The sequence below is a fragment of the Hipposideros armiger genome, unplaced genomic scaffold (genome assembly GCF_001890085.2).
Source record: "Hipposideros armiger isolate ML-2016 unplaced genomic scaffold, ASM189008v1 scaffold_944, whole genome shotgun sequence".
NCBI lineage: Eukaryota > Metazoa > Chordata > Mammalia > Chiroptera > Hipposideridae > Hipposideros > Hipposideros armiger.
The window spans coordinates 110,072-130,100 of record NW_017732294.1 but is presented as its reverse complement, the minus strand read 5'-3'; the positions used below and the strand labels follow the sequence as shown (position 1 = coordinate 130,100).

At 40.9% G+C, this 20,029-nt stretch overlaps 1 protein-coding gene across 1 annotated transcript in view; it reads right to left on the bottom strand.

Moving 5' to 3' along the window:
- Nucleotides 1-189: 189 nt before the first annotated feature.
- Nucleotides 190-20,029, bottom strand: part of ZDHHC15 (zDHHC palmitoyltransferase 15) — a 60,641-nt gene continuing 40,801 nt past the window's right edge. The window contains exons 9-12 of the mRNA XM_019630779.1: nucleotides 17,462-17,588; nucleotides 15,259-15,359; nucleotides 2,357-2,434; nucleotides 190-941 (exon numbers count right to left, since the gene is read on the bottom strand). Of these exons, the coding sequence (XP_019486324.1) occupies nucleotides 2,388-2,434; nucleotides 15,259-15,359; nucleotides 17,462-17,588 (275 nt within the window). The 3' untranslated portion in view covers nucleotides 190-941; nucleotides 2,357-2,387. The remainder of the gene's footprint in view (nucleotides 942-2,356; nucleotides 2,435-15,258; nucleotides 15,360-17,461; nucleotides 17,589-20,029) is intronic.

The window sequence follows — 20,029 nt, the reverse complement described above, 5'->3', positions numbered from 1 at the left end:
TATTACTATTAGGTTATCACTATCTGTACACTAACCCCTGCTGTGAAAACACAGATCTGTCGTGCTAATCCTTAGGCTAATTTGAACTGGGAAACTTTCCCTTATGAACAGTATTGTAATTAAAACTGAATATCACCCTTAAACCCTTTAATAAAATCTGTGGTTCTTCACTTAGGTCGGTACTTTTTCTTTCATCAAAACAATAATTCATAAAGGCTAAAATAAAGCTGGGTAGCAGAGAAAAGAATAAAAGTAATTAGAGAATATTACCACAGGCTGCCATCAAAATTCTTGAAAACACCAATTGTTATATTTAATAAAGTGGAAATCTGACCTGATCTTCCCTGTCAGTGTTGGAACTTTCAGGAACCACACAGAGAACAGGTTTTCCATTTACACTGCTGTTCAATTCCCAATTGGAGAACCTTCATCACAGTGTGTCGAATCTCCCTCTTGAATTTTAGGTACCGGATAAAGGGATGGCATTCACAGCTCAGCAGATATTTAAATTTCTATTTAGGGAAAAACCTGATTGAATAAAAACCTCAGTTTTTTAACCTTGATTTTCACAATGTCACAGCAACAAGTGTAGTCTGTAGCCTGATTCCCTTCTCAATGCCACAAAGACCCTATGGATACCATTAACAGTCTTCCCAGAGAGTCTCTGGAAAGATTTCTATATACATTTAGGCTTTGACAGATTGAGGAAGGGGAAATGAAGAAAGAAGGAGAGGAAGACTGGACTGAATTCACTGCTACCAGATTGATGAGTTTGGTCAGTAAATTCAATGACTTGCAAAGTCCTGAAACATGTATCGACACAAGTATTTGATGGAATGCTTTCAAATTGTGAAGTTTTCGATCCACCATGGTGAGTTATTTTGAAGATTACAATGGTTCCCAACATTGAACTCTGTAAGCTTCATGGGAGATAGAAGGTCCTGGGAATAAAAAGAAGCAATTCACAGGTGAGCAGAACAACTGTAAATATCTACATGGTGACACACATTGACAATAACATGCAACTGTTAAAATTATGTTTATAAAATTATGTTTCTACGTGTCAGCATTAAAAATGTTAAGTAATAAAAGCAGGATGCAAAATTATATATACAATGTTGTGATTATTTTTAACCCAGAAATTATATCTGCAACAAAAAGCCTGAGGAAATACACTAAATTGTTCTAAGGGTGCTTTCATGGGTAATTTATTTTCATTTTCTCTACTTTCTACTTATATTTCCCACATTTCCTCCAGTAAATATATAGTAATTTGATAACAAAAAACTGTTTTTTGAAATTCACATGGAAATAGCATGAGCTTTGAAATTGTGCAACTTTGAATTTTGGTTTTTAAAAATTATTTTTTTAAGTTACAGCTGACATTCAATATTATTTTATATTAGTTTCAGGTGTACAACATAGTCGTTAGACTTCTATATAATTTATGCAGTGATCCTCCTGATTAGTCTAGTCCCCACCTGGTACCCTACATAGTTATTACAACATTATTGACTATATTTCCTATACTTTACATCCCTGTGACTATTCTGTAACTACCAATTTGTACTTCTTAATCCTTTCCCCTTTTTCACCCAGCCACCAACCCCTCTATCATCTAGTAACCATCAGTTTGTTCTCTGTATCTATGAGTCTGTTTCTGTTTTGTTTGTTTGTTTATTGTGTTCTTTAGATTCCACATATAAGTGAGATCATATGGTATTTGTCTTTCTCTGTCTGACTTATTTCACTTTGCATATTACTCTCTAGTTAAATCTGTGTTGTTGCAAATGGTAAGATTTCATTCTTTTTATGGCACAGTAATATTCCATTGTATAAATGTACCACCTCCTCTTTATCCAATCATCTATTGATGGTCACTTCAGTGCTTCCATATTTTGGATATTGTGACTAATGCTGCAATGAACATAGGGGTGCATATGTCTTTTAAAATTAGTGAATCAAAGAAGGTTATTAAGTGATATAATGGAGTTTGGCAAAAAGAGCCTATTTGAAATCTATTTCATTTCAAACACCTGAAATGCACCAGGACAAGGTTTCTAATTCATAGTATGAAAGCACATAACCTGAATGGAATGTCTGGCTGTTTCGGGATACCCTGAGGGTCTTTTGGGCCAACTGAATAGTGTGACTTTGCAGGGAATAGAGGCATCTTTTTCAGTACATTACACAGGGAAATGATGTATAGAACTTGTGCTTATGTGACTAATACAAGAGTGAAGAACTTACCATCTTATTCACCAAGGTGAGAACTTCTTCCTTTCCTAGTACTTCTCCCGAGACTGCCTCTTAGCAGTCCAGGGGGCATTCTATGTGCCTCCCTCAGAATACTGACCTGTCACAGAGATGCAGGAAATGTGAAACTGCTACGTTTCCGTTTCCACCGCAAGAGACGATGAACCTTCTGGATAATCTGTAAGGTTGAAAAGTGAAGAGGATCAAATGTCCCTTTCTCTTGGATGGGTGGGTATTTATTCACTGGAATAGTTCCTTCTTTTCCAGTCACTGGCTCAGCATCATATGCCTTTACATGGAATATTTTGGATCTTGCTACTAACAAAATTACTATGTTTTGGTGTTATTCTGCTGGGCATAATGGAGATAGTATGTTAGGTGTTGGTGTGTTTCTAAAAAGGAATAATGGGGTCGGCCGAGTGGTGCGTTGGTTAAGAGCTGGCTTGGGACACCAGAGGGCCCCGGTTCGGATCCCACATATGAGGGCCAGTGACACTGCCCTCTACAGCTAAGACGCTGAACAACAGCTCAACCAGGAGCTGGGCTGCCATCAGTCGCCGGCGTTGGCATAGGCTGCAGCCCCTGTGGCAGTGGGTTGCCATGGGCTACCGTGTGTAGCCAGCAGTCAGTGTGAGCGGCCAGCAGCTGCCATGAGCGGCCATCCAGAAGCTGGCGACTGACTTGCCTCGCCCGGGAAGAGTGCAATGATGGTGAAGAACAAAACAACAGCAACTTGTCTGTTCTCCTTCCCCCAATTCCCCAATAAAAATCTTTAAAATCAATCAATCAATCAATCAATAATAAAAAGAAATGAGGTATCTAGAAAAGAAGAGGCTTTAGAATTAACATGCAACATCATTTATAGTACAAATATTTCTGTTTCCAATGTACAGCCTTTTGGGTGAGCAGAGTACAGTCTGAATCACCTAGTTTAATGTACAGATAGTCTCTTTCTTTATACTCCCTGTAGAACATACTTCACACTTTGAAATTTAAAAAAGGTGACCGTGGTTGTCCCTTACAGTTTCTGCTTTAGATGTGGGGTCATTGGGTTTCATTTTCATTTGTCTCAAGGTATCTTTCAATTTATTCCTGACCTCATTGCTGACCCACTCATTGTTTAGCAGCATGTTATTCAGCCTCCATGTGTTTGTGTGTTTTCCAGTTTTCTTCTTGTAATTGATTTCTAGTTTCATTCCATTGTGGTCAGGGAAGATGCTTTATATGATATAAATCTTCTTAAATTTATTGAGACTTCTTTTGTAGCCTAATATGTGGTCTATGCTAAAAAACAATTCATGTGCACTTGAACAGAATGTATATTCTGCTGCTTTTGGGTGAAATGCTCTGAAAATATTAATTAAATCCATCAGGTCTAGTGGGTCATTTAAGGCCACTGTTTCCATGTTGATTTTCTGTCTCGAGGATTTGTCCATTGGTGTCAGTGCTGTGTTGAAGTCCCTACTATGATTGTGTTACTGCTGATCTCTGCCTTTATGTCTGTCAATATTTATTTTGTATATTTTCTGGAGCTTTGTCCTATTCTTTCATTTGGAACATGTGTCTTTGTCTCCCCATTTTGGCTGCCTCTCTGTTTGTTTCCATGTATTAGGTAGGGCTGCTATGTCTCCCAGACTTGGCCAGGTGGCCTTATGTAGTAGGTGCCCTGTGGGAACCTGGCACAGTGTCCCTGATCACCTGCTCCAGGCTATCCAGGAGTGTCCCTTGTGTGAGTGTGTGTGCACTTCTGTTATAGGTGAGCTTTGATTGCTGTTGGCAGGTCAGTGGGTGGGACTGACCCTCAGGCTGACAGGCTGTGGGGTTTGGCCACATCCACAGCTTATAGGCTCCTGTGCAGGGGGCTTACCCCACTTGGTGGGATTACCCCAGAGGGCTCTGGTGCCTGTTGAGACTGCCCTTTGTGTGTGCCACTTGTGGGGCTAATTGGGTGCTGCCCTGCTGTGGTTGAAGGCTGTCTCCATGTATGTTGGTTCTGGAGCATCTTGGGGGGGTTTCCAGTGCAGGCCCACATCACCCAGTGCCTGTAACCGGCCCTGGGCTACCTGGTAGCAGCTACAAACTGAGCCGCAGCTGTTCACTGCCTGTGCTAGGTCTTGAAGCATGTTGGAGAGGCCACACTGAGATCTGAGGCCAGCTGCCACCAGTTCTAGGCCTGAGGCCATTCAGCCAAAGGCTCAGAGCACACCAAGAACTGCCATTGCCCACCTGGAGCCCGCTGACTCTGAGAATTATGCAAGCAACACTGCAACATGGGCCAACGCCAGATGCCCACCACGAAAATTACCTCTAGCAGTACAGGAGCCAAGGCCCACTGCCTGCTACCCAACATGCTTTAGGTGGTGCGCGAGCTGGGTGGTGCAGGGTCCCAGGGAGTCATCAGGGTGGAGAGAGTTGAGCTCACCAGGCCAATCAGATTCAGATTTGAATGTAAGTGTAGGGGGCAGGCTCAACACAGGAAAGATGGTGCCTACAGGCACAGGCTGCAGGGGAGAAAGGCTCAACACAGGAACAATAGCAGCTGTCCCTCCAGCTCTTGCCCTGAGGCCACACAAGTTAGTCTCTCCATGTATGTCTTGTACTTCCAGAGCTGTCACTGCTCTGGAGCCCAAGGTGAGTGCCTGTGAGGGAGAAAGTCTATTTGCGGGCCCTTGAAGAGGAAGCCTGGGTCTACAGCAGCTCTCTGTATGGACAGAATCCCCACTGATTTTCACAGCCAGATGTTGTGGGGGCTCCTCTTCTCAGCACTGGGGTTTTGGGCTGGGGAGCCCAGTGTGGGGCTGGGACCCCTGACTTCTCATAGGAACCTCCACAGCTGAGAGATCTCTCCTGAGTTTTAACCTCCACACGTGCGTGTGGGACCAGGCTGTTTCATGTCTCTAACCCTCATGGCTTCTTTATATCCTTAGTTATAGGACTTCTGTTCAGATAGATTTCACGTGGTTCTCCAGGTTGATTGTTCTATAATTTAACTCTTGTAGTTTTTTTGGTTTTTTAAAGATTTTTTTTATTGGGGAATTGGGGGATGGGAACAGCACTAAGGAACTGGGAAAGGGAAACAGACAAGCTGCTGTCCTTTTGTTCCTCAGTCCAGCTATGGAGGACACCGCTTCACTGGCCTAAGTTGGCACCATCATTGCACTCTTCCCGGGTGAGGCAGATCAGTCACCGGCTTCTGGACGGCCGCTCACGCTGGCTGCTGGCAACACACGGTAGCCCATGGCAACCCACTGCCACAGGGACTGCGGCCTACGCCATCGCCGGCGACTCACGGCAGCCCAGCTCCAGGTTGAGCTGTTGTTCAGCATCTTAGCTGTGGAGGGCAGCGTCACTGGCCATCATATGTGGGATCCAAACCGGGACCCTCTGGCGTCCCAAGCCAGCTCCTAGCAAACGCACCACTCGGCCGGCCCAACTCTTGTAGTTTTAATGTGATCATGGGAGGAAGGAAGCACAGAGTTTTTCTACTCTGCCATCTTAACTGAACTCTACCCTGCAGTCTGATCATTTTCTTTCAAACAGACCTTAAAAAGATCTATAAACTGAAAAGTAAATAGGAGCAAAGGAGAGACTCTGGGTGGTGTAGTGGTTAAGGGTTTGGACTTTGGAGCCAGATTCTGTGACTTACTAGCTCTGTGACTTTGAACTTCTCTGTGCTTGAGTTTCCTTATCTGTAAAATGGTGTTATTTAATATTTACAACTCAGAAAGTGCTTATGACTTAAATGTGACAATGCCTATAAATCACCTGGCATATAATAGTTATTCAACAAATGTTAATTGTAACCTTGGAATTAAACAGTCACCTATTGCAAGCTTATTTTGCTAGGCTATCATAGAATGATGAAATGAAGGTGACAGGTCTTTGACTTCAAGGCGTTCCTATCCAATCCCTTACCATCCAACCTCTGTTGGAGCCAGGTTACTTTCTTCATCACTTAGCTTGAGGTCTAGTGACTTTCTTTATACCTTCTCTCTCTTCATTCTTTGCCACTAATCCAAATCCTATTTAATCTTTTATACCCAAATTCTACCTCTGCTGTAAAGCCTTTCCTTACTAGCCTAGCCCTCAGGAATCACACTCTCCTTTGAATTCTTTTTTTGTTTGTTTTTTTTTTGTTTTAAGATTTTTATTGGGGAATTGGGGGATGGGAACAGTGCTGGGGAATTGGGGGAAGGGGAACAGACAAGTTGCTGTCATTTTGTTCTTCAATCTAGTTGTGGAGGATGTTGCTTCACTGGCCCAAGTTGGCACCATCATTGTGCTCTTCCCTGGCGAGGCAGATCAGTCGCCGGCTTCTGGACAGCTGCTCACTGCGGCTGCTGGCCGCTCATGCTGGCTGCTGGCTACACACAGTGGGCTGCATGGCAACCCACTGCAGCAGGGGCTGCAGCCTACACCGTCGCCGGTGACTCACGGCAGCCCAGCTCAAGGTTGAGCTGTTGTTCAGCATCTTAGCTGTAGAGGGCAGCGTCACTGGCCATCATATGTGGGATCCAAACCGGGACCCTCTGGCGTCCCAAGCCAGCTCCTAGCAAACTCACCACTCGGCCGGCCCTCTCCTTTGAATTCTTGTAGCACAAAATGTATGGTTCTATTTATTTGGTCAAGAACATGTCCCATACTGTGTTTTGTTAGACAACTTTTCATATATGTGTCTTATATCTCCAAATAAATGCAAGACCCTTGAATTCAGAAACAATAATGCATAACACCCCTTATGGGTCCAATATCATACCTGTAATATGCTCTCAACAAATACTAGTTTATTTCTTCCATTATTTTTCCTAACAGATTATTTATCATGGTAGCAGAAAGGCAGAAACTACCAGATTGAAAATAAATCAGAAACCTCTTCTACTTTGAGCAGTTTCTAATGGTCTCATACAAAAATGTTTTACATTTTGCCCAAATGCAGGAGTAGGAAAATTAGGCTATACATAAGACCCATCATATGCTTGAGTCTGAAGTCAATATTTTTTATGGGTAAGTGTCAAGCATTTGACAAGAAGGAGGTTAATGCTTCAAAGCCCTGGTTATCATTAACACCAGAGGTTGTATTAGCAATTTCAAGCAAATTTTTGTTTTTGTATTATGGAGATTTTCTTTACTTGATAAAATTGTCCTTTCAGAGATATATTTTATTAAAATTATCAAAATAAATTGAAGAGTTGATTTTCAGTCTCATTAGCTAGAGCTGGAAAGTGGTTTTATTTAGTTAAGAGAAGCTCGGTTCTTTTTCTGCTGGATTCTTTTTAAATGTTCTTGTCATAGTTTGTGCATTGATATAAAGTAACTGGAATGGATTGTGCATAATTATTCTGTACCCTACAACTTGATCCTGACCTGGAGCTGCCTACTCGATTCTTAAAATAGGAAGATAGCTTAAGAGAAGAGATTGATGGAAGATCTGGGTGATAAGGAGGAAAGGAACTGGCTCCACCTTCTTTACTGGGAAATAAAGGAGCTAAGCCTAGTGGATAGAGGTCCTATAGTTACGATTACCAGATACTTAACCTTGGTACTTATATCAAAGCCAAAACTGAGTTCAGTTCGTGCTAGATAACCGCAAAATAGATGTGCCTGGCAGTATTTTTTGAAGACTCCAATCTGTGGGTCTGGGCTGGAGAATATTTAGAAGCAGATTACTATGAGTTGAGGTTCATTCTAGAAAACAGGGGGATCTGGGAAGTTCCCCATATACTCTGGGACAACGTTCCTCTGACCTTCTCTATCAGGGTTAAGTGTAGACTTTTAAGAAGTTTCATGACTACCATCTAGAGCTCAGGTGACTTGCTTCCCTTACAGCTAGGGCAAATTAACAGCTTATGGAAGAGTGTGCAGGAAGATGTTGTCTGGCCAATCATAATATACACTATTACATAGTTCAATGTGGGCTTCTCTGTGGGAGAACTCCAACATGAGGACTGCAGGTCACTTGAAGTTGCTTAAGGGTCAATATGAAAACAAACATCTCACAATTCTTTGGTAAGATCTTGCAGAGTAAATTTTCCTATCAGGTGAGCTGTATTTCTTTTTATCATCAAATATTTCGGAATGGAAATGTCTCTGAAGCTAGCTAATATCATTAATCAGTGGTTTTGACAAGAATTACTCCCTTTCAATTGGAAGAAAACATTGCTCTGCTGTTGCAGTCTTTGTCAATTTCTCCGTTAAGTTCACTGCCTAGAGAATATTGACTGTGGCTACCTTCTCTGAGTTCAAAGTGATGCTGTATCTTCAATAAATGTGAATGATCAAATAGTTCAGCAACTAATCTGAAAAGGGTGATGGTTGGGGAAATGGCATGGGCTTTTTACCTGCTGAAACAATAAAAGGACACAGAGCACTCAGAAAGCACCAGAGCCATAAAGATAAAAACAATATTGAGAAATTACCTCTGTAAGAAAATATTAAGGAGCTAGAATTTCTCCTCAAAAGGCAGAGGAGGTTCTCTGTGGGTTTCACATACAGGCAGACTTTGAGTTATAGCAGTTTGCATTTAAGAATCACTCTGACAGTCACAACCACATTATTAGTCATGACATTTATGGCAGACAGAGTCATAGATGCTACCCATCCAGTTTGGAAAAAATGGATCCCAATTTTGAATAGAGCAGTAAAACATATATTGTAATCTCTACTTTTTTTTATGCATGCTACAGGAAAATTTGTAATGAGTAATAGAACACATATCTCTGCATCATTTCCTCGAAAAGTTTAAATGTAGTCCTAAGTCTCTCAAAACTCTGTTTTCTAAAGATTTTTATTAGAAAATATAGCTAACATACAATATAATATTAGTTTCAGGTGTACACCATAGTTGTTCAACACTTATAGACCTAAAAAAGTGATCACCGTAAGTCCAGCAACCATCAGACACCGTACCACGCTATCACAGTATTATTGACTATATCCCCTATGCTGTACATTACATCCCCATGATTTATTTATTTTATACCTGGAAATTTGGACCTCTTATTCCCCTACACCTGTTCCCCACCTTTTAAATTTTTTCAATTACATTTGGCATTTGATATTATTTTGTATTAATTTCAGGTGTACAGCACAGTGGTTAGATATTTATATAATTTAAGAAGTGACCCCCCTGACTAGTCTAGTACTCACCTGGCAGTGCTTACATAGTTATTCCATATTATTGACTATATTCCCTATGCTTCACTTTACATTCCATGAATATTTTGCAACTACCAATTTGTACTTCTTAATCCCTTTACCTTTTTCACCCTGCCCCCAACCCCCTCCCATCTATTACCCCCAATAAATCTAGATCCCATCTGACACCATATGTAGTTATTACAATATTATTAATTATATTCCTTATGCTGTACCCTACATCCCATGACTACTTTGTAACAACCAATTTATACTTCTTAATTCCATCCCCTTTTTCACCCACCCTCTCAACCCCCCTCCCATCAGACAACCATCAAAATGTTCTCCGTATCTATGAGCTTGTTTCTGTTCTGTTTGTTGTTTAATTTGTTTTTAGATTCCACATATAAGTGAAATCATATGGCATTTGTCTTTCTCTGTCTGACATACTCCACTCAGCACAATACATTCTAGGTCCATCAATGTTGCAGATGGCAAGATTTCATTTTTTTTATGGCTGAGTAATATTCCATTGTATATTATGTAGTACCTACTCTTTATCCATTGATGGACGCCCAGACTGCCTCCACATCTTGGCCATTGTAAACAATGCTGCAGTGAACATATGGATGCACATGTGCCCTTGAAGTAGTGTTTTGGATTTCTTTGAATAAATACCCAGAAGTGGGATTACTGGGTCTTTCTTTGTCTCTTGTTACAGACTTTGTTTTAAAGTCTATTTTGTCTGGTATAAGTATTGTTATCCCAGCTTTTTTTGTTTTGTTTTCTTTTTCCATTTCCATTTTCATGAAGTATCTTTTTTCATCCCTTTACTTTCAGTCTGTGTGTCTTTTGATCTGAAGTGAGTCTCTTGGAGGCAGCATATATAAGGGTCTTGTTTTCGTATCCATTCAGCCACCCTATGTCTTTTGATTGGAGCTTTTAATCCATTTACATTGAAAGTAATTGTTGATAGATATGTAACTGTTGCCATTTTATTACTCATATTTTTTATCTTTTTTTTTCATCTTAAAGAAGTCCCTCTAACATTCCTTGTAATACTGGTTTGGTGGTGATAAACTAAGCTCCTTTAGCTTTTTCTTGTCTGGGAAGCTCTTTATCTGTCCTTTGATTTTAAATGATAGCCTTGCTGGGTAGAGTAGTCTTGGTTGTAGGCCCTTACTTTTCATCATGTTGAATATTTCCTGCCACTCCCTTCTGTCCTGCAAAGTATCTGTTGAGAAATCAGCTGACAGTCTTATTGGAGCTCCCTTGTAGGTAACTAACTGCTTTTCTCTTGCTGCTTTTAGGATTCTCTCTTTGTCTTTAACCTTTACCATTTTAATTATAATGTGTCTTGGTGTGGGCCTGTTTGGGTTCATCTTGTTTGGGACTCTGCATTTCCTGGATTTGTATGTCTATTTCCTTCGCCAGGTTAAGAAAGTTTTCAGTCATTATTTCTTCAAATGGGTTCTCAATCTCCTGCTTTTGCATTTCTCCTTCTGGTACCCCTATGATGCAAATGTTGTAATGCTTGGTGTTGTTCCAGAGGTCTCTTAAAGTACCCTCATTTTAAAAATTCTTTTTTCCTTTTGCTGTTCTGATTGGGTGTTTTCTGCTGTCTTGTCTTCCAAATTGCTGATTCAAAACTCTGCTTCATCTGGTGCTCTGAGAGTGTCCCTTGTGTGGGTTGTGTGTGCCCTCCTGTTATAGTTGAGCCTTGATTGCTGTTGGCATGGCTGTGGGTGGGGATGACCCTCAGAGTGACTGGCTGTGGGGTATCGTCACGTCCACAGCTTACAGGCTGCTGTGCAGGGAGCTTACCCCACTGAGTGTTAGTCACCCCAGTGGGCTCTGGTGCCTGTTGAGACTGCCCTTTGTGTGTGCTGCTTATGGGGCTAATTGGGTGGTGCTCTGCTGTGGTCTGAAGCCAGCCTCCAGGTATGTTGGTTGTGTGGCCTCTTGGGAAGGGCTCTGGTGCAGACCCAGGTCGCCTGTGACCGGCTGGGACTACCTGGTAGGAGCTACAAAGCGATCCATGGTTGGTCACTGCCTGTGCTGGACCTGGAGGCATGTGGGAGAGGCCACGCTGTGAACCGAGGACATTTACCACAAGTGCAGGGCTTGGGGTAGCTCTGCAAAACGTCAGGAGACCCTGAGGCCTGCTGCCGACTGTAAGGTGCAGCCACTGATAAAGTCTTGTGCAGTACAGAGTTGGGGGGGGCAGGGTCCCAGGGAGTCAGCAGGGCGGAGTGAGTGGAGTTCACCAGGCCAATCAGATTCAGATTTAGCCATAAGCCTAGGGGGCGGGCTCAACACAGGGAAGGTGGCACCTGCCTGTCAGCTGCACGAGAGGAGGACAGCACACAGGGGTCGGAAAATGCCAACTGTCCTCCAGTCCTTGCCCTGAAGCAACACACCTCAGCCTACCCCCTGTTTGTCTCCGACACCCCCTGAGTCACTGGCCCTCCGCTGGAGCCCAAGGTGCGTATCTTCAGGGGAGTCTGTGTGCAGGCCATTGAAGAGGACGTCTGTGTTTCCTGCCACATTCAGTCTCAGTAAGTCAGTTGGAATCCCCACTGTTTTTCACAGCCAGATGCTGTGGGGCTTCTCTTCCTGGCATCAGTACTCTGGGCTGGGGAGCCTGGAGTGGACCTGGGGTCCCTGCTCCTCTGGGGGGAACCTCTGTGGCCAAGATATCCCTCTTGATTTTCATCCGCTACATGGAGGTTAGGGGTCAGGCTGTTTCATGTCTACACCCCTCCTACCAATCTCATCATGGCTTCTTTATGTCCTTAGTTATAAAGCTTCTTTCTGTTCAGCCAGACTTCAGATGGTTCTCCAGGTTCATTGCTCTGTAATTTTGATGTGTTCATGGGATGAGACAAGCACAGTGTTTATCTTCTCCGCCATCTTTAATGGTTCCTCTCAAAACTCTTTTAAAAGATGCCTGTTAAAATCTCCTCAGAATACACTGATCTGTCACTGTTTTATTTTTTTAGCTGAGCCATCCTGCCACCTGTTGGCAGCTCAGCGGCAGCTCAGCTTGGGCTGGGACTCGAACTGCTGTTGCTCAGAACTCAAACTCTTGAGTGAGCTCTTAACCAACTGAGCCACTCGGCCGGCCCTATCTGTCACTTTTGATTTGCACATTTTAATGCATTTATACATGAATTAAAGGCTGTATTTGTAAAAATTTCATCAGAGAAGTCTATTCAAATCTCTTGACTTCATAAGTGTGTTTCTTTACCTAATCTGCTGCTGTACTAAAATACAGCAGGGATTTGAAAGACTAGAAAGCCTTTATATAGTTCCTGAATGTTTTACCATATTCTATCAATTTATATACATTTGAGAATGTTTTGCATTACACAATGTACAAGTACATCATTTATAGTAAACTAAATATTATACTTTGGGCTAAGAATCAAACCTTGATATTATTCCTAATAGAAATTAAGTCATTTTAACTTACAGCATCTTTCCCAGGAATCTAAGATTCTAAAAGTGAAAGGACTAATTGTATATGACCAGTTATACACAGAATATGGGGGCAACTGAAGATTACACAGAAGCAACTGGAGAAATAGTGAAGCACGAGAACTTGTGTTGGAGAAAAGTACAGTTTTCTAATCGTTAAACTTGTTAGATACAAGAATGGGTGATAAAGGAGGGTTGTGGAATCTCTTTCACTGGACTTATGAAAGCCCTTATATATCTGGTATGTTGCAGTGATTTTACTAAAGCTAAAGGCAGCTTATAGTCTGTGATTTTACAATTGTAAGATGCAGTTGAATGCATCAGATAACAAGATGGCATCCAGTCACAACACTGGACAGATATAGAGTTATATTGGAAAGAATCCAGGATTTGGAATCAGGATGGTTTACTTTAAATACAAGTTCTGCTTCTTTATTGCTATGTGATCTTGGATAAGTTATTTAACATTTCCAAATATCAGTTTCCTCAGTTATAAAGTGGGGATGGTATTAATAATAATGCATACTGAATCTAATAGTTGGGAGTCACAATGGATATGAAAAAAAGTATATGAGAGTACTCTGTAAACTATAAAATGGTATACACTTCTTTTGTGACTGAATATTTTCAAACAGGTCTAGAATTGGAAACTGCCTCCAGAAAATAACCTGTTTATAATGTAGTGCTACATCTATACTTAAAGTGTTCTGCTTGCCAACACCAGGCTCAGATACAAATAGTTTTGTTTCCATTGTGGAGATATTTTAAACCAGGTTAAGACCCTATATGTCTCTGGTTTCTATTAGTTTGGGTTTTTTAATACCAAAATCAAAGTTCGTACCTTTACATATAACTGCTATAATTTAAAGTCCGTTCAGAAAAACTCATAGCTAAAGGAAGGTAGGTAAAAATGCAGTTTTTCAATAAAGAGTCAGCAGGAGAAGGTAAAGGAGTTGCTTGTGTTACAAGTTCTTTGGGCTGGATAAGAACTTTTTCCTTTTGTAATTATGGATTTGGGACTGTTTTGTCTTCTTTAGTCTTATCAACATGACTCAGTCTAACACTGGACTTCCAGATCCAGAAGCTGGGCCTACATAATGTAACTGATGAACATTTTGAAAGGCTTATTACCCATCCATGCTCCCAACTTCAGTGAGCCTTGTTTGCCCTAGGAACAGTTTGTGATAACTACTACAACTTCTCACTCAGGATTTCTGTCAACTCCTGCATTATCAATGCCTGTTATTAGCAACAGGAACAAATTTGGTGGCACAGTAGTAAGCATAGCATTATGAGGAGACATAGGTGGCAATGGGGGTACATGACACGAGAACTTAACATTTAGCTCTTCACAGAAACATCTCAAGATGACCCAATAATCTGGTGGGAGAAAGGTGGAAGGACAAAGTTCTGCTTCCTGATTTTTCCTTTCCCACTCTGCCTTTCAGAAAAGTAGACTACACGTATGTAGGCTTGCCCGCACATATAATCTTTTATTTTTTCATGCATTTAAACCACTCTAAAAGGAAAAGGGAATGAGATTTTAGAGAAAATGTAACCAATGTGAATGAATCAAGGTAAAGAAAGGTAAGCTGTTGTCCCCTGATTGAATTAACTCAAGCAATGGATGATGCCTGACCAACTGGAAGAATTGTTTGCAAAAATGCATGGCACTGTTCATTATATTTCCTGATTTATTTGGTTATAAATCATGGTATCACAAAGCTGGTAATGAATCTCCCAAGCTGCCATCTAACCCTACCTAAGCCACCCATATTTGCTAAACACATGTGGCCATACTTGACCTTCTCCTTCCAAAGGGCACTTATGCGGTTGACATATAACCTTTCCGGACACTATTTTCTGACTACACTATACTGGTTGTGTTAACATGATCTTTATTAGTGCTTGGCCTGCTGGATGGAATAAAGAATTCCTGGGCCGGCCGAGTGGTGCAATGTTTAAGAACTGGCTTGAGACGCCAGAGGGCCCCAGTTCGGATCCCATATATGAGGGCCAGTGACACTGCCCTCCACAGCTAAGATGCTGAACAACACCTCGACCTGGAGCTGGGCAGCTGTGAGTCGCCAGCGACAGCGTAGGTTGCAGCCCCTGCTGCAGTGGGTTGCCATGGGCTACCGTGTGTGGCCAGCAGCCAGCATGAGTAGCCGTCCAGAAGCCGGCGACTGATCTGCCTCGCCTGGGAAGAGCGCAACGATGGTGCCAACTTGGGCCAGTGAAGCAACATCCTCCACAACTAGACTGAAGAACAAAACGACAGCAACTTGTCTGTTCCCCTTCCCCCAATTCCCCAGCACTGTTCCCATCCTAATTCCCCAATAAAAAAAATCTTTAAAAAGAAAAAAGAATTCTTTAGTACCTACTCACCTCGGTTGTCATCATCGTCTTCCCAGGGCTCTTGATTTGCTAGTAGTGGGTTCTGTGACTCATTCATACATCTCATAGGGAAGGAGTGTCCATCACCGGGGCTGGTGGAAAGAGGAAGGCAGTGAGGTCTTGCAGCCGACATGTTTTTTTGTTTTTTGTTTGTTTGTTTGTATTTTAAGCTGAGCCATCCTGCCACCTGTTGGCAGCTCAGCAGCTGCTCAGCTCAGGCCGGGAATCGAACCGCTGTTGCTCAGAGCTCAAACTCTTGACATGGACTTTTTATGAAGGTAATAACTCTACTACAAATAGGAAGAGGATTCTTAGCCAGATTTAAACCATTCAGCTTATTGGCTAAAGCCATAGTGGAAAAGGATCTTACAATAGCATCATTTAGTTTCTAGATCTTGTTTGTTTGTCTGCACCAGTGTTGACTGGGCATATGAGAAACAAGTTAGAGTTGCTTACAAACAAAAACACCTTATGTGTGCAAAGCAAGCTTCATAGATACCATTTAATGATTACAACCCCAATTCGCATCCCATTATCTTATTGTTTTGATTCGAAATATTCAAGAAAAATAAGCAGATTCAGAATCATTAAACACAGTGGAGATATGTTGTTGTGAATAATGTTTTACTGCCCCACTATTTGGCTTGTATGGCAGAAAGGTTATTAGGAGTTGGGGGGAAGAACCAGAGTGAGGCCTCCCAAAGAGTGCAGATTAGGGGGCCAATATTCACATGTGGGGCCCACTTTACAGATATCTATGGTAACCTAGGGCCACCTCCCTGGTTAATCTCTGTCCCTGGCTAACGTGGGTAACAATTTGAAGATTTGAGTCTACACATCCGAATTCATTCCAAATTTATATCTGAGTGATTTCTGGATTATTCATTTGATATTGCCTATGTCTTTTCTCCTGTTCACTAATGTGGTTAGTTGAAAGTTGACAGATCTTGTTAATAGTTCTCTCCATAGGGTGTAGGTATACTGATATAAGTGAATGGGCTTTGATTTTTGCTTTTATCCTTATTCCAAGAAGACTCATTTTAGACCTCCCTTTGCGGTAGTGATAGTGTGTGTGTGCATGTGTGCGTGTGTGCGTGTGTAAGCATGCGTTGCAAATCATTTTTGGTAACAGTTATTAAACACCATTACTCACAGACACAGTTGTGTCTTGTGACTTATAGCTAGGATAGTGGCATATACCACAGATGTTAAATAAATGAGCTTGTGAAACACTAACTGGTTCAGAGAAACCATCAGGGCAATAAGTGTAAGGAGGAGAATGTTTTCCTTAATCACCACCAACAAAGTTTCTTCAAAGAAGTGAGCAAACAAATACATACCTCTCTGAGGAGCGAATGTTAAGGCACTGTAAGAAGGCTACCAGTAAGTCCTACTCCAGAGCTACTTTACTTGATAGGAGTTCAAGCTGCTTCATGAAATCACTCAGGACACAAGCTCATCCTCCACTGCTTTCCCTTCATTCCTGGTGTGGTTCTAAGAATGACCTACAGCCTCTAAAGAAGCCTTTGTTCTTGCTTTGTAATTTTTTCCTTCATCAAACTAATAAAAACATTTCAGCCCAAAATATGAAAAATGGAAATAAGAAAAATAATTTCTAAGACTACGGCCCTTGCCATTTATAGTATTTTCGGGTATATTTCACCAGTTTTTCTTCTGTATATGTGTGTAAATATTTTTAATTACAGTGTACATACCATTTTGAATTCTACATTTTTCACTTAAACTATAGTAAGCAGTTCTCCTTACTGTGACATAGTCTTTACATCCATTACTTTTGACTGTATTATATATATTCATATTGTTGGATGTTTAGGGTGTTTCCTAATTATTGGCTGGAAATAGTGCTGTAATAAACATTGTTGTGCTTACTTTGTTTCTGTCTTTATAATAGATTCTCAGAAATTTAATTACTGGAACAATGACATGTAGACTCTTGTGGGTTTTTTGATACATATTACCAAATTCATTTATAAAAGTGTGGTAGCAGTTTACACTGCCATAAAGCGTGAGAACGTCTATTTTATCATAGCTTCACCTCCAGATTTGTCTTTACTAACTTAGAAATGAAAAGCTTAGGGAACAGTTTTACAATCAACTGATAGCTGCTGCACCCTACCATCAAAATTGAATCTGCTACTTAAAGACACTTCTTTCAGTGGTAATAATTACCTACCTGGACCCAACAGGTATTAACCAGAACTTCTTCTTGTCTCCAAACACCTGCTGGATATTTTTGATGAAGCCAAGGTTGAACCCATTTTTCTCTGGGCCACTTGTAAACACTGGAGTACAGAAGGCCTCTAGGGCAGTTGAAGAGAAGAGGAAGAAAGCAGTAAAGGAGCACATTTCAGGACTGTCATAATTTTACAGTTCTCCATGAATGTGACTTGGTTCTATAATACCTTTTTGCTGCGGTAGCATAGGCCCTTCTCTCTCGGTTATTGCTAAATTACTTAGTAAAAACAAGTTTAATCACTTACTACAAAGTAAGTTTGTTATTAAATACAAACAATTGGTACCCTCTTTTATTTTATTTATTTATTTATTTATTTATTTATTTATTTATTTATTTATTTATTTCAGCTGAGCCATCCTGCCACCTGTTGGCAGCTCAGTGGCAGCTCAGCTTGGACCGTGAATGGAACCGACGACCCTGTTGCTGACCTCACACTCTTGAGTGAGCTCTTAACCAACTGAGCCACTTGGCCGGCCCCGGTACCCTCTTTAAAAAAAAAAAAGGCAGAAGAAACACATGATGGTAGAAATAATTAAGCAGCCATGGGCGTAGTGTATTTTCTAGTGCTGCATGTAAGGAGTAAAGAACAAATTTAATAGTACTTCATTTGAATCTAAGTGGCAACAGCAGCCAAATGGTCTCCATCCTTAGAGTTGGGACCAAAGCAATAACACATAAAGAGATGGTAATGACATTGATTTGGTTTTGAAATGTTTCTGAGTTGATGTTCACACTGAAGCCTGCAATATAAGAAACTGAGTTTTACTTCAGAAAAAAATGTCAATGGGAGAACTCTAAACACCTTACAGGCTGTGGGGAACTGGACCATGTTAAACACACATTTACCCCATTAAGCACATGCTTTCACTGTTGGACTCTGGTTGCATTTGGCCATTTCCCATTTGTTCTTTGTTTTGATACTTGGTTATCATGAAGCTTTTAGTACTTTTCTACTTTGCAGCTGATCTCTAAACCAAATAAATGTGCTAATCTACCACCCTAACAACTAACTGCTACATATGTACTTGGTTTAGAAAATGAGTGCAAATACTTTCTTAGCTGTTAGCATTAGCAAATGACTTCCAAAAGTATAGTGGCTTTTGTACTAAACTTTCCTTAAATCTATTTTATCTAAACATGCAACATTTTACACTGTCTCCTCACTCCTCATGCACTGATTTGCATACAATGTAAATATTTCTTTCACCATAGATGAAAAAAATTGTTGCACTGGAATCCATCAGAAATGTCATTCTCCAAATAACAGCCCAGAGTACAGAGTAATGGACACACAAAAAATGTACATTTATTGCACCCATTTTCTAGAGACTAACTTTTCAATGTGTTTATCTCATTCCTACAGTCCATAGACAGCTCCTTGATGATTGCAGAAACTCAGTGATTTGTTGGTTTGAATTCTTTCTCAGGACTCTATTTTTGGATGAGCTCAATAAATTAGATTCTTCTATCTTTAGTGACCTTTACCTCTCCTTTCTGGTATTCCCTACTGTGCTGATTCTTTTCTTCGCTTCCTCATGTGAACATCTGTTTGAAAATTTTCAAGCTGTATCTCTGGAGGGCTATTACCCACTATGAACTATTGAGTTGTCGGAAAAGTCATGACGCATGTCAGATGGCACTGGTTCATTTTTGGAAGTACTAGAGTCATTTGCTATGTTATTGCTATGTCATTTGACAGCTGACAGTTCCAGCTTCATTCTAAAAAAATTGAGCGATTTGGTTGAGTTTTGGAGATTTTACAACAAGTTGAAGATGGAAGACCAAACTGTGCATTTTTTGCCATATTTTACTGCTTTACTTCCATAAAGGGAAGAACGCTCATCAAGCTTGTGAAAAGTTGCATCAAGTTTACAGTGACAATGCTCTACAAAAACATCAGTGCCAATGATGGTTCACGAAATTCCGTGCTGGTGATTTTGATCTCAACGACGCTCCTCAATCAGGGAGGCCCACCGAGGTTGATTACAACAAAATAAAGTCATTGATCGAGTCAAAGCCACGTTACACTACATGAGAGATTGCAGAAACATTGAACATCCATCACTCAAGCATTCACGACCACCTGAAGAAGCTTGGATACATAAGCAAGCTCGATATTTGGGTTCCGCATGAACTCAAAGAAGTTCATTGGTCACAAGTATAAACATCTACAATATGTTAAATGTGAGAAAAATGATCCTTTTTTGAAGCGACTGATAACTGGTGATGAGAAGTGGATTGTTTACATCAATGTGGTGCGCAAACGGTCTTGGTCCCAACCATTTGATGGTTCACCTCAAATGACATCGAAAGCAGACATTCATCATTGGAAGGTTATGCTCAGTGTGGTGGGATTTTAAAGGTGTCGTGTTTTTCGAGCTCCTACCAAAGAATCAAACAATCAATACGAATGTGTACTGTCGGCATTTGGACAGTTTGAACAAATCCATCATCCAGAAACGTCCAGAGCTTGTTAATTGTAAAGGAGTTGTGTTCCATCATGAC